The following is a 14,825-nucleotide window of genomic DNA, read 5'->3' on the forward strand; positions in this document are numbered from 1 at the left end:
AGAAGGAACAGAGCTACCCATCTGTATGTCATTTAGTACAGGAGAGGCAATGGCAGGTTTAAATTACATGGTATTGGATTGCAATTTCCTAACATTGGATGCTTTTCTGCTTTTTTACCTTGAGTCATTACTAAGGAGTGTTCATAAAAAGTAGCTTAAAGCACAGATGCTTGCAAATCATTTAAGAAAGATGTTTCTTTCTTCCTCCCCCTCTTCTTTTCTCATTTTTTTAATGTGTGGGGGTGGGTCAATAGGGGAGAGAGAAAAAGAATAATGCTGTTGGTCACTACCAACTAACCCTAGGAAGTATTTTCAGGAAGAAAAAAGTAAAATTGAAAACATCTGATGGAAGTAAATAGTGCAAACATAAAAAGCTTTACTAGTGAAAGAAAGGTATTGAAAAGCGACTTTATTTCATAGATTAGAAATTACTTTTGATCTAAACATTCTTAAAAACAGATTGTTTTCCTCTCTGAGCCATCTCATTAGCTGTGCTGCAGAGCCTTCGTTTTAATGGCAAGCTTTGAAAGAGCACTGCTGTATGCCTTTGTTAGGTTCAATCTTATTTGGGAGAGGGATAAAGATTTCATTCCATGTCTCTTTGTTTGCCTTTCAAGAACCACTAAAGCAGTATTCACACAAATTTTGCAGGAATGTGCCCTGTGCCATAGCTTACAAATTATTTGGTTTTGGTGCACTTAAAGGTCACCTTCCAAATTAGCAAAATTTTCCTACATCCTGGCTTTTCAACCTTAAATGTAAATATTGTTTCCTAACTGTAAGTGAGGTTTGTTCTTTATAACATTTGGTTGCTTATTTAAATATGTCAAACCTTGGAGGTTTTTATTCTCCGAACATGCAGGGCTCTAGCACTAGCGAGTGTTTCAAAGTATAGCTAACAGGGAAAGGATGCATATGCATTATATAAATAGCTATTGTTATGTTGCATTACGCAGTTCAGAAGGAAACTGTTTGAGAGTGGCAGTCTTTCATCTATCATTTCAGTATTAAAACATAGTCTAGAGAGCAGCAAAGAATCTTACAAACCAACGCTTCTTCAGTTTTAAAAACATCTACCAACTATTTTTTTCATAAAAGTTTTATTTGCTCTTTAGATGTTGCAAAAAAGTAAACTAAGGACAACTTCACTTTGGAGAAAATCAGAGAAAATACTGAATCTTTTAAAGAATGGTCAGTATTCCTTCTTTAATCTCCTTGAATAATTTTTCATCCGTTTTAAAATCTGGTGTTCTTCAATCAATGGGCTCAAGAAAATTTCTACATGCCACTTCATCCATGACATAGATCAGAAGTAAAAAGCATGTCATAAAAGATTTTTTTCCCCCATTGTTTTTAATCATTAACTGCATGTTTTAAAATACAGACAAGTATTTATGTCTACAGAGGAATTTTGCCAAACTGCACCCAGGCAAACTGCAACCTACCTCAACAAAGGACTCTCCAGGTTTGTAATTTAATGGAACATACATCCACAAAAAACTATAGCTGCACTACAAATCACAAAAGAAGTCTCTTGGTCCAGCCCTCAGCATTCAAGAACAGCCCTATCTAATTAATTGCACTTACTATTTAACTGCTAGCAACAAAGAAAATAGTGCTATTTCCATATTGCCAAAGAGGTAAAGCAAGACTCACTTGTGCCTGCAGACAATGTAAAGATTTATTGTCTGAACAACAAGTGTCTCTCATATTGGGCATACTATCACCAGTTACGCATCTGTTATCAAAGTCGTTATCAAAGCAGAGAATAAAGGTGCAGGCTGACCATCTTCTTCAGTCTGGTTCCCTAAAGAAGGAACCAGGTATGGGCTGTGGAAAGGGTTCCCATACAGGCAGCAAACATTTTCAGCAGTTCAGGCATAAAGGCAGGCTCACAGTTCATTTGCAAGTTATACAATTCAAAGCAGAAGAGAAAAGAAAGTCAGTTTTACAAGTAGCATGACATCAGTGTGATTACATTAAAGGTGAAACAAAATTAAATACACTGAGAGAATAACAGTCTGGATTCATTGGATCTGTATTAGGATTCTGGATTGGATCTCACTTGTTCTTTGGAGGTGACACTCTCAGCAATGACCTTCAGAAGAGCTCAGGACAGGTATATTCCTAACTCCAGTCAGATCCCTCTGATTAGGAGAGATGAAGGGCAGACAGAACTGTCTTTACATTGCGCTGCAGGATCGAAGGCTTGATTAAATCTCTCTAATCAGCACACTTCGGTGCTTTCATTTGGGTCGGCACTCAGTAGAAGAGCAGTGCACAGGTAATTCCTGAACAAACAGGCACCAACATTTCCACTTGAGGCCATCTGCCTTCAGCCTTTTGTCAACACTTGCAGCATCCCTAAAAGCTGTTAAGATCCTGGGGCAGGATGGAAGGCTTTGCAAAGGAAAGGCCAGGATCACAAATCTTAATGCAAAAACATTAAAAAAAAAGAAAAAAAAAAGCTGAGGAGGGTGAAACAAACATTAACAGAAAACCCTTTTGTAGCCTTCACAGCATTCCTGTGCTTAGGAATGGCTTTTCTGAAAAGCAACACAATGCACACTGCCATTTATTGTTTACCTGCAGACCACAGCTATTTCAGTTCAGCTCTGGAGTCCTCCTCTGAATAAATGAAGTGAACAGAAACTATTTTCTAGGTGTTGACCTGATAATGACGATATTAAGCATCTCACCTCACATATAAATTCCAATTTCAACTGACCTTTTCAAATCTGTGGCTCATAACGCGGGCGAGCGCCATTTCCTTCCATATAAACAATCACATGAAAAATAGCAATGAGATACGTTCAGACAGACAGACACAAGTTAGCAGACCATTACTCCTCACTGCTCAGCCCTTCACCTGCTCCAGCACACCAGTGGGTGGCCATTAGTGTCTGACATGCCCTGAAATGTGGTGGCATTTTGCCTGACGCCTTTCTTTCTTCAATTAGTCTTCTGAACCAGTCCAACAATTTCCTCTTATGTTTTGTTGCTTCCTATCACTGAAATTAACTCAACATTTCAACTGCATGGAAGGCGCAGTATACCTTTTCCCCCTTCTATGTATGCTTATGTTCCACTAGGATTAATGGACATTACAGTCAGGCACCAAGCACATGCCATTAAGACTTCCTGAATTAAATACAGCAAGATCAAATGTTCCAGCACAGCCCAGCCATATAATAAACTGGGCTTCTAGCTTTCAGTACTACTTCTTTTAATAGACCCAAGCAGTATTTTAGCGGCCTTCCAGCACATTTTATAATTCATATACCATCCCAGCCCAAATCCTGCAGTGTGACCTCTGTAGGCAGACCCTTGGGAACATGCATAGCCCCACATAAGGGTCTACAAACATACATCTGATTACAGGATCTGACTGTAAGTATACATTTCTCTGCTTCCCAAAGCCTGTCCCCTCACAAGTGGGTCATACCTTAGTCTTCAATGGTAAATTACCTCTAAAGAGCATTAAGAGGAGCCCTGCAAGGTTAAAAAATACTTGCATACATTTCTTTAAACAAATATCCTTACATGTGCTATCACTCTCACTCAGTATTAGAAAGCGGAATCTCTAATTTTTATTGTTTCAAATTTTATTTACACAGTTCATGCCTCTTGTTTAACATTTTGCCCCTCTCTCTGCTTAGGAAAAGGCAAATGCACAACTCTCATTTCTGTTTAGTCTGTTCTCTACAGCCTCTAGTTCTACAGCCTTGGGAGAATGCCAGTGTCCTTTTGCTGCAGACAAGCCAGGAACTTCTCATCTACTTTAAAAAAGAACAGCTCTTGAAAATGCAAACTGATGCAAACAACTCTACTGGCTCGTAACTTGGAGAACACTGGTTTACAAAACCTGTGCTTGACAAGATCTTTTTATAATCCCATCACAAGCTATTTTAAATTACCTAAGCATGCTGCTGACTAGGACAGATGCTGCAAAAGAACATCAAAATGCTGGGAGGTCAAATTTAAGTAAAATCCAAATGTCATCATTAAAAAAACCCTGGAAATGTTTCTCACATTGAAAAACAGATCTACGTTTCTTCTCTGAGGGATGGCTCCTCTGCTTTCTTGCTGTAGGTAGCTAACTCCCACCCGCTGTTGAAATCCCATTTGCAGTTTCATGCAAGCATTAGGAGTAATGGGGCGAAGACCATTTCCACTATACTGTGTGTTGAAAATCCAAAAGCTGGGTACCAGGACAACAGTTAAAATTTTCAGTCAAATGTTTCTTAAAAGAACACCACCCAAAAATTAACTGTCTTTCAAAGAAGTGATTTACCCAGGAGGGTCACACGGACATGAGGGAAGGGCAAGCTCCTTCTTTGCAAATATGCAAGCTTCCCAGGCAATCAAGTAACAGAACTGCCACTTTTTTTTCCACCTGAGTCATCAGTAGGGCTCATGTTTTATACAAATGCATATATTTTGAGACATCACCAGAGATCTCTCATGTAAGACAACAAATTTCTCAAGGACTGAAAAAAAAATCCCCAAACTTGCAACTAATACATCTCCTCGTTGCACTTCCTGAAGAAAACGTCACTAGAACACCAGTGGCCCCAGGAATGAAAGGTGTCTAGCTGTTTCTGCAGGTCTGCACCATCTTTGCAGCAGGTTACATGTTCCACATGTTCCGCTCTCTGAGCCATGTAAACCAAAGAGACACTCCCTGGAAAAGAAATCTGAAGCTGCCTCCCCTCCATGTGAATGCAAAAACATTTAAGAAAAGACTTTTTTTTTTTTTGTGGGTAGCAGGGAAAGGGGGAAAGAAAAGCAGCTCCATTTGTCCTCTCCAGGGATGTCTACTTTACTTCCTTATCTCATGTTAATGAAACAAATGTCACTACCAGCCTCAATCTTGGCCTCACAATCTTCTCAAATGATAACCACTGAGGACTCCAGCACCACCCTGTGCTGGCTGGTGGAGGTGAAGGCAGCTTCCCACCTGGGCTGTTTGGGCTGTCATCTTCAGAAGGACGATAGTGATGGCAGCATGTGACTGCTCAGCAGAGGGTGGTGAATAGAAGCACATTCAATGAAGTGGAGGAAAAGCTCAATTTGTTATTAAATTCCACTTTTGTTACCCTTTCTGCTGAGATGGTCAAAGACAGAGCGCACTGGGCAGATAACCTATTTGCCTTACTCTTGAATGCAAACCAGGCAAGACAAGATCAATGTCTATTGGTAGAGCCAGTGGAAAGGGGAGCGTTTGGAATAACAGATTTCTCTTCCTCTCTGCCGTAACAGATAAAGACACTTTTGTTTTGCTGATATGATCCTAGCACCTTCCACAGGCACTACATTTGTTTATATTAAAACTCAGAAAGGCAGAGATACTGAGCACTTTGTATCTGGTCGGTAAATTTGTCAGAATCAGTAAAAGGGCGCACAACATGTGGAAAGTCATTTGATTAGCAGCAGAATTAAGCTGAATTTAATAACAGTGCTTTACGCTACCTTTTGCATTTAAAATATTTCAGTAAGGCATCAAAATAAATTTATTCACAAAGCTTTAATAAGGTTTAACCTTGCAGCAGAAACTATCATAAAGTCAACATTTGCCAGTGGTTACCGCAGTGGTGTGTAGCTTATTGGGGCATTCAAGCTGTTGCTAAGTCCTCCTGCTGCTTCCCCCACAATAGTGATGTGTGGTTTGTCAAATGAGCACTGCATTTCATGAATCAAGGAGCCACAACCTATACTTGGGATGGGAGTGGAGGAAAGGAGCAGCGTGAAAGGAAGATTTTCTTCTCCTCTAGTTCCTCATAACAGCCCAGACCTACACCCCTGCAGAACCTGGTCTGTCTCCAACTGTGCAGGAACCCTTTTAGCAAAGACTCAAGCAGGCACAGCCTGCTTCCTGGCCCTTCATCCCACATCTCCCAGTACTGAGGGACATACCCAGGATGCAGACTGGAACAGTTGGAACATGCTGTTGCTCTGTTATGGCCACTACTGTAGCCTCCTCCCCTCTCAACCTGCTTCAGGACTAAAAGTAGAGAAACAGACAAATAGGTTAGTAACTGCCAACTTCTTTCCCTAGTGGGCCTTCCAGACTTTGCCATGTTTCTGTAAAATTCAGACAGCTTTATATGTCAGGATGATGGAGTCAAGCCCTATAAAAGGGCTTTCAAGGGACTCAGTCAAGCCCAGCTCTCCTTGGGACTCCACAGGCAAGCACTGGGCAGGGAGCTCTCACCCATGGTTCTGCAAGCTGCCCGCGCTGGGCCGGGGCTGCCGGTAGCCAGCTGCTCCCGCTGGCACAGGGGGCATCTATGTACCCCGGCCATGCGCCCCTTCCCAACGCAGCTTCTTTGGAAGGAAACCACGAGATGAGACACATCTCATGTTTAGCTTGGAATTAAGAACTAATACTTTGCTTCTTAGCCATCTCCAGGACATGATTCCTCTCTACTTGTTTTCTCCTCAAGTCACAATCAGTGCTGTAGCAACCTGTGGTTAACCGAACAACTACCTTGTGGTAATGTCCTTGCCTCTGGTGCCTGACTCTCACACTCTAGACCCATTCAATGTACCATCAAATTCCAAGCTCACACACCTCCAAGTAACCTTCTGGATCATCTCCTCCATCATTTCCCAACATTTTCTTTGTGATTTTAGGGTTCACATTCCCACCTTGCACTTTTTCTTGTTTGCCCTCCCTCAGCTTAGTGATGTATAAAATCTTCCTCGTTTTTGTGTGCTGTCTTCTATTCTTTATATCCCATTCTTGTCTACAACCTTCACTACATACTCCTTAGAGAAACAACAAAGACAGGGTTGCTTTTATTTGAAAAGGAAAAATGTGAAGGAAGTCCTTAAAGGGCTTCTCAGACCTCCTGTTATAAACAGTCCAATAACTAAAAAAGTAGCTCTTCATGGGAAACTTTAAAATGCAGTAACACGATTAGTACTGAAAACTTCATCTTTTCCATACCCAACTAAGCAGAAAATGCAGTAAGTCTGAGCTGCAGAAGGTACAGGAATGGAAGAGAGGAGATTTATCAGCTCCCAGAATTAAAACATTCCTGCAAGAAGGGTAGAAGTGACTTGTGGTCGGTCATTCACAGGAGCAGGAAGAGAATGCAAATGACTTTAAGAGATCCATCAGGGAACACATTAAAGAACTAACTCTAAGCATGGACTGGGAGCACAAGCAACATCTCACCATCCCTGTGCTACTCAGCACCAGAGTCACTGAGAAGCCTCCACCCTGACGAGATGGGCACAAGAGCCTGCTGTCTATTGAGCAGATGACTGAGACTGCAAAACTCTGCCATAACAGGGAGTTAAGAAGAAGAAAAACCAGGATACAAACCCTAGGGTACAAACAAAAAAGGTACATTAACAAAGGGTTTCTGGTCTTCTTTATGATCACAAGTTCTGCAAGCATCAGGCACAATAAAGGTATTACAATGAAATATCTAGAAAAAAAATCATTCTAAACTGTGTTAGATAAGACATTATACATTGAATACAAAAGAAACATTTGTAAATACAGAATAACATCAAATATAGTCCCATTAAGACAGCTATAAACAAAGGTAATTTTAAAAAGCCACTTTCAAGCCATTCCAAAAATACGATGTTATGCTCTATTACGACAATACAGCATTCTACTAACACAGGACTAGGAGGCAGACATACACACAGACATTTATATAATAATGACACATAAACAGCTTCACATGCTATTTACTACTGTGCTCACATAGTGCTTGTTTTCAAGACTCTTTTCAAGCATTTAGCAAATTCCTCATAACTGCTGGGAAGCAGAAAAGTAGTTAATTTGTAAGACTGTATTTTAAATTTTAAAATCTATTTTTGTTCCAAATTTCTATTGGTTTTGGTTTTTTGTTTTAATTTACCTCCACAGAAATTAGTTTTAATTTTTACCCTCCAACCAGTTCTGAGGAACAAGTACATCCAGCTGAGACCTTGTATGACATACTTAAACCCAGAGCAAATTTTTACGTGCAAGATATAAACCCCATAAAATAGGGATTTATAATGAAAACATTGACAGGCATTTAACCACAGCCATACTGATGGGTTTTGCTATACAACATATCAGTCTTACTTTTATTTTCTTTCAGACCATGTGTACAGACATCTGCAATAGTACATCTTTGTTGATACCCGTTACGGAAAGCTATGGGAAAATTGTAACATACATTATGAAAATTATACCTCTGAACTTAGAAACGTTCAATATGAAACTTTTAGACAAACTTAAGTCACACAAAGTTTGATAGCAACTACCGTACTTTGAACATAAGAGACTAAGGTCTTTTTTAGACTCCTCATTGTTAAAGGCAGATCTGGCAAACACTACATACACAGATAATTTCACTGACATGAGCAGTTTCAGAGTTCAGAGGGACAAATGCATATGAATAACTCATGTGTTAACTCTTTGCAAGACCTGCTCATAAAAGTAATCCTTTATGTTAACAGATTACTACTATAAAGCCAATTTTGAAGCCCAGAAATTTTCTGTTCACTAACTATTCCATTTTATGAAAAGACATTATATTGATACTTAAAATTAACAAAGACTTAATAGGACAAGTTATGAGAAACTATATATTACAGATATTTATTTAATAAAGACTTACACCATATGCCCAGCACCATCTTCATACAGATGTATTGTAATTTAATATAATCCTAGAAAAGTATGGTTTCCTACTAGTAGTTATTTTAGCAATTAAATACTTCACAACAATTTAACATTATCTAGGACTTTATTATTTCATACAGAAAAAAACAATCTAAAGTCTAACCCTGTAATTTCTTCATCACTACTTTTACTTAATTTTATAAGCACCATAATTTTCTTTGATCTAAACATGAGGAAAAGCCAAATTATATCATGCAAAAAATGTGATGTAAGCAGCACAACATTCAAGTGTTAAAGAAATAAAGGATTTTTTTTAAGAAATGAGAACCCATAATAATTAAAAGCCACAGCAAAACAAAATAGGCTATCTTTTTACTTTATAGCTTGGTGGTCTGCTACAGAAAACATATGTACATGGAATCTGTGTAATCACTACTTGTATCAGTTACTTGTTGGTATGCACTAAAAGTAGTTTTTACATTAAAATTGGGAGGAGGGGGGGTGTTGTGGTTTTGGAGTTGGGGTTTTTTGAAGATTTAATTTCTGTGAACTAAATTCTGGCGGGTGCTGAGTACATCCTACATTTCCAAAGACATTTAGAGCATTCACCTATAATAAAAGTGGGCTCAAGGAGCAACACTTCCACACCACAGGACAGACACGTCAGAGCTGTCATCATTACTGGCAATGAAGAAACATTGAACTAAGGTGATAGTAGTTTGTGTACAAGCAAAGATCAATGCGATTTTTCCCAAGGCTCATTCTTTTCTTAAAATACTTGTCAATGTTGCTAAGGTCTCAGGGTGTACCTTATGTATGAATGACTCTCATATGGGAAGCTTTTCATATGGTGCTGGGCGTGCGAAAGAGCATGGCCTCAGTGCCATCTACTGGGAGCAGGACCTGCTCCAGCTTGGGCTCAGGCTCTGCCAGGCTGGCTATCAAGAATGTTACAGGCAAACCTTGCACTAGGTTTGCACACACTGAAACGTTTAGTCCTAACTTCAGACCCAAGAAAAAATTAAACACACAATTTGGAAGACTAGATCCACATTGCAGGTGCTAACATACAAAAAGAAAAAGACCAATTAAAAACACTTGACTAGCGCAGCTTATTCAGTGTAACTCACGTGCTTACAAAATAGTGTTGCAAAGAAGAGACAGAAGGTCATCCCTATTCTAAGACACTTCCTAATCTAAACTCATTAATTTAATTTTCAGGGAAATCACTTATTTCTGATTTTAAATGATAAAATATTGCATTGTATTGCTTTGCTCCTTACAGAAGGACAGAGGTACCATTCCAAGCACAGAAATTGAAATTATATTTTCAGTTAAGTCCCCTACAAATATTGAATTTTATGGGGGTTAAAATTGGGTTTGAAAGTTCTGCTGGCACTTAGGTCCCTTACAGTGAATGAGCACTGGTTTCAGGAGGTTATAAAGTCTCCTTCCGTATGAAATTTGCCAGTGAATTAGAAGAAGACCAAACTCCACATCATCCCAAACTTGGTGGGCACATAGCGTAGTGATACAGTTATGGGGCTGCAATTCACAGAGAACTAGATGGTCAGAAAAGTGCTAACTACAAGTGCTACATTATAAAAAAAATTCATGAGAACTTGGGAGTCTTTTCTGTATATTCAAAAGTTAAAGTCATGGTGCACTGGGGCATTTAAGCAGATGTTGGCTCTAGATCTCATTCCCATGTTTAATTCGATACATGCTACACCATTTAGAGGCAACTCCCTCAGTACACCACATACAAAAAACCAAACTAAAGGCAAAGCAAGCCTAGATTAGTTTATAAGCATCTGGGGAATTTAGATTACTCTTAAAATGTGAGATATGTGGTTGTATATTATTCCACTGATAGCAGATGAATTTTGGTTTATTATCTATAAATTTATTTATATATATATATATTATAAAAAAGTAGCCAGTTAGTGGAACTCAATCTATTAATGTTTGCACAGTTATGGATCAAAGGGACAGGAATAAACAGTAGTGTTATGAGCTTTTTATTCCAAGAGGTGACTACTGGCTTATGCCAGAAAAACAATTTGACAAAATAGCTAACACCAGGCTTTGCAAGCAGGTATGCGGTAGGAAAACCTCCCATGGGCTGTGTTTCTAGAAGACCAACTTTGAGATTTCCTCTTCAGAGCAGAAACAAAATGTCCAGAAGACTGCATGCTCCCCTTTTAAGGTAGACACCGGCAATATGAGCGCACATCAAAAGGTACATAATGAGGGCTAAGGAAATTTGCTTACCCGATATTTTTAGGATTTTAAATCTGGCTCAGCTGTATATATAACAGGAAACCAAGGTCAGGCTGACACAATGTGGGCTAGTCTCTCTCTTCCTCAAATATGTGTTTGCAGCTCCTATCTAGGTTAGTGGGAGTTTTGTGCACATGTGGGGGGAAACAGAACACAAATGCTGCAAAAATTTAACTCAGATTTAGTTCAAACAAAGTGTAATCAGCTTTAGAAAAATCCATCAGCTTGAAAACTGATGCCTTATCACTGAAAAAAAATCTTTAAAACATCACCTCCATATGCTTGTTAAGTCCAGCTCTGGGAAAAAGTGCTCGTAACATTTTGCACCCTTATAAGTTGTGAGACTAGTACAAACACCCAAGCTGGTTCTTTTTTAGTGCTTCAAATACTGACCAGTCAGGACTATTTGGGGGAGGTTGTTTGGTTTTTTGGGTTTGGTGGTTTTTTTGGGTGTCAGGAAAATTCCTGGTAATGTTCAAAACCAGCTCAGTGCAGCTTTGCTTTTCTCTCGCACGGCCATGCACAGTGACATTGTTACAGACATTACTGCTGCTGTTTAAGTGAAACACAAAATACATGGGTTCAAGGTTTTCGGGATACAACCAATCCTGTGGCTCCCTTCACAGACTTAACTGCCAAATCTGGACCTTAGATGAAAAGTCCAGCTGCATCTGCATGCAGCTGCATCTGGGCATTAAATTGCATGTTTCCATTTATTTATTGAGAGAAGTGTCATGTGGCTAAAGAATATGCTGTCAGACGAATGAAAGATTAAAGTTTTAAATTCTCCACCCTGTTTGTACAGAACTTTCAGTGCAATATATAATACAAATGTGAAAGAGGGACACATGGAGCATAACTATAGTATACTGATAAAGACTTTGGAAAATATTTGTAATTCCTATGATTTAATTGCAATTGATACATTAAATTATTTAATGCATCTTAAAAAATATTAATGTTATTTAATAAATAAACTTCAGTTTAATTCCACTGTATTTGCCAAGAATGAGGAAAGGAATATAAAATGAAAAAGAGTACATTGGATAAGGAAGTTAGAGAGCATTTCCAAGCATCCTAAAATCTTGGATATGAAAAAACTCACTTAAGGCAGTTGATTTTACCAAAAAAAAGAAAAGAAGTGAACAAATTTCTGTTTCAAAGGAAAATTCAAACAACACAGAACAACCCGTAGCACATCGTTTCCTGCAGCAGAGACACTGGTTCCCAAAAGGGCCTTCATTATGCATGACATAACAAGCAGCACCCATTCAACCTGAGGGAAGCCCACAGGCTCGCAGGGCCACTGGCTGGCTCTTTGTCACCAAATGCAGCAGGTTGAATGCAGACATCACTGTGATATCCTCACCAACAAAACCAGAGGCAAAGAACAGGGGCAAGAGCTGAGTAGGGAAGAAAAAGGAAAAAAAAAAAAAAAAAAAGAAAGAAAAAAAAGATGAGAACAAATTAAAACATCAAAAATGTTAAATTACATTCACAGAAAACACAACACTTATAATTGTATGAGACCACCACATGGGAGCACAATTCTACATGAACTTTTCTTAGTATGGTTAGCCCATTTCTGATATATTTTCCCTCCTCTACAACATTTTGATATATATTACATAGTATTCAGTGAAACAACCTTCTGTGCTATCAAGTGAGAGATAGGGGGCGTTTTTATAGGGAGCATTCACAATGGTTAGATACCCAACTGACTGCCACTCGGGGTAGCAACCTATGTGGTCACAGGGTAGAAGCACTAAGGGAGAGACCTCAGGACCTCTGCTAGATGGCAGGAATCCTGCTTTGAACACCTAGGAATACCAGGCAGATCAAACACGCAGGATTTTTCTACTTATTTCATTTGAAATAAAATCACGCTCCACAACATTTCTGAGTGGTGAGTGCTGGAAATCAGTCATTGCTAAAAATTGTTCTTTTGATGACTTGTCTGAGCAATGTGACATTTCATGGTAATAAACTTGCCAGATACGTTAAAACCACGACTTTTTTTTTTTTTAAGCAGGAAATAATTCGCATTGTAAACTGTCCATGAGATATATTTAAACAATGTTCTGAACAGTTTAAATATAGAAAACAGAGAGATGGCAGTCGCGAGATTTTCTGTTAGAAGGATGTCATACACGAACACTAATTGTTTAATTTACCCTGTAATGGGAAAGAGGAAATACAGCTGCCTTACACCCCAGTCATTCACAGCTGCCTTATAGCCCAGTCATTCACAGCTGCAGCTCGCCCCAGCAGATGATATGACACTGGAAGCCCCCACCAAAGTCTCTCACGGGCTCTGGTGGCCGCAGGATGACGCCCCAGGTGGCTCAGGAGCAGCCGGGTAGGACTCCCAGCCTCCTCCCGGCAGCAATCTTTCTTTTTTGCGTGCGGGACGCGGGGCCGGGCGATGGCCCAGAGCAGGCAGCTGCCGCCCGCGGTTTCCCGGCCTAGGTCAAGCCGAGCGCGGTCTCCTTGCGAAGCAGCAGCACGCAGCACCCGGCCGTGTGTGTTACTGCACCGCCGGGCAGCGTACCTGGCGGGAACCCGCTTGCATTGACATGCCTGAACTCTGCCTCACCCAAACCAAACTCTGCGAAACCCAAACATCTCTGTGCTGCCGAACTGCAGCACAGAGGAGCATGGCAGAAGGCGGGAGCTGCACGGCGGGCAGTCCGAGAGAGCCGTTACACGGAAATAAACATGTCACTGTCCCGAGGGGCTGCAGAGCCACTTCCAAACCAGTCCGGCCGCGCCCGCACAGACCGACGGTAGCAGACCGTCCCGCAACCGCCGCGCCGCGCCGCGCCGCGCATCGCCCTCTGCCGGGCGCACAGCAGCGCCGCGCCGCGCACCGCCGCCTGCCGGGCGCACAGCAGCGCCGCGCCGCGCACCGCCGCCTGCCGGGCGCACAGCAGCGCCGCGCCGCGCATCGCCCTCTGCCGGGCGCACAGCAGCGCCGCGCCGCGCACCGCCGCCTGCCGGGCGCACAGCAGCGCCGCGCTCCACCTGCAGCGGCGCCGCCTGGCGGCCATTCCGCGACGGCTGCCGGCCGTCGGGTGCCCGGGCCGCCGTCTGGTACCCGGGCCGCCGTCGGGTACCCGGGCCGCCGCCCGCCCGAGCCTCCGCCAAAAGCTTCGGCAGAGCACCGATAGCCATTTCGGAGGCCAGCGCGGGCGGCCGGCCAGACAGTTCCCTACGTGGCGAGGCGTTAGGTGAGCCCGCCTGCGGCACCTCCTGCAGGGCTTCACGAAGCGGCCCCGGACAGCCAGCCGCCCGGCGCCGAGCGGAGGCGCGCACCGCGCCACCTGCGAACGCCGCCCCCCGTCGGACTGCACCCCGGCCAACGCCGCTTCCTTGCCGTCCTAAATCTCTCGGCTGTAAACAACTTAAAGGAAATAATTTTAAATGCCCGAGCATTATAAAATAGATCCCGACCTCCTGAAAATATCAAGCATTTCAGTGTTCACCACTGTTATTTAGTCACAAGTATTTCATAAAGACTCAAAGGATATATAAGTCCTGAAAGCCCAGTAAAATATACACGCATTTATGAAAGTGCTTTACTGCAGTTAACGTACTTTATTCTTTTATTGCTGACGTTTTGATCGCTCTTTTTATTTACTCTGCACGTTACAGCCGTGCCCAGTAGTTTCAAGTAGAAGGGAACCTCCTGGTGCTAGCTGCTGTGTGCACACAAACAAAACCTTTGCGACAGGGGGCTTACAGATCATGCTAAGAGCTCCTTGCAAAGAATCAGTAAAGAGAAGAACAAAGTAAAATTCATTACAATTAACACATTTAGTTTGGAAGTGCAGCACCCCTGTCTGCCAGTTCCAGGGGTACAGGCTGAGGGAGAATAACAAGTCATGTTGCAACAGGTTAAGAT

The 14,825-nt window shown here is 41.5% G+C and overlaps 1 protein-coding gene across 1 annotated transcript in view; it reads right to left on the bottom strand.

Moving 5' to 3' along the window:
- Positions 1-14,825, bottom strand: part of MSRB3 (methionine sulfoxide reductase B3) — an 85,747-nt gene that overhangs the window by 51,282 nt on the left and 19,640 nt on the right. The window contains 1 exon segment of the mRNA XM_062016702.1: positions 12,198-12,324. Within this exon segment, the coding sequence (XP_061872686.1) occupies positions 12,198-12,324 (127 nt within the window).

The sequence above is a fragment of the Colius striatus genome, chromosome 1 (assembly GCF_028858725.1).
Source record: "Colius striatus isolate bColStr4 chromosome 1, bColStr4.1.hap1, whole genome shotgun sequence".
Taxonomy (NCBI): domain Eukaryota; kingdom Metazoa; phylum Chordata; class Aves; order Coliiformes; family Coliidae; genus Colius; species Colius striatus.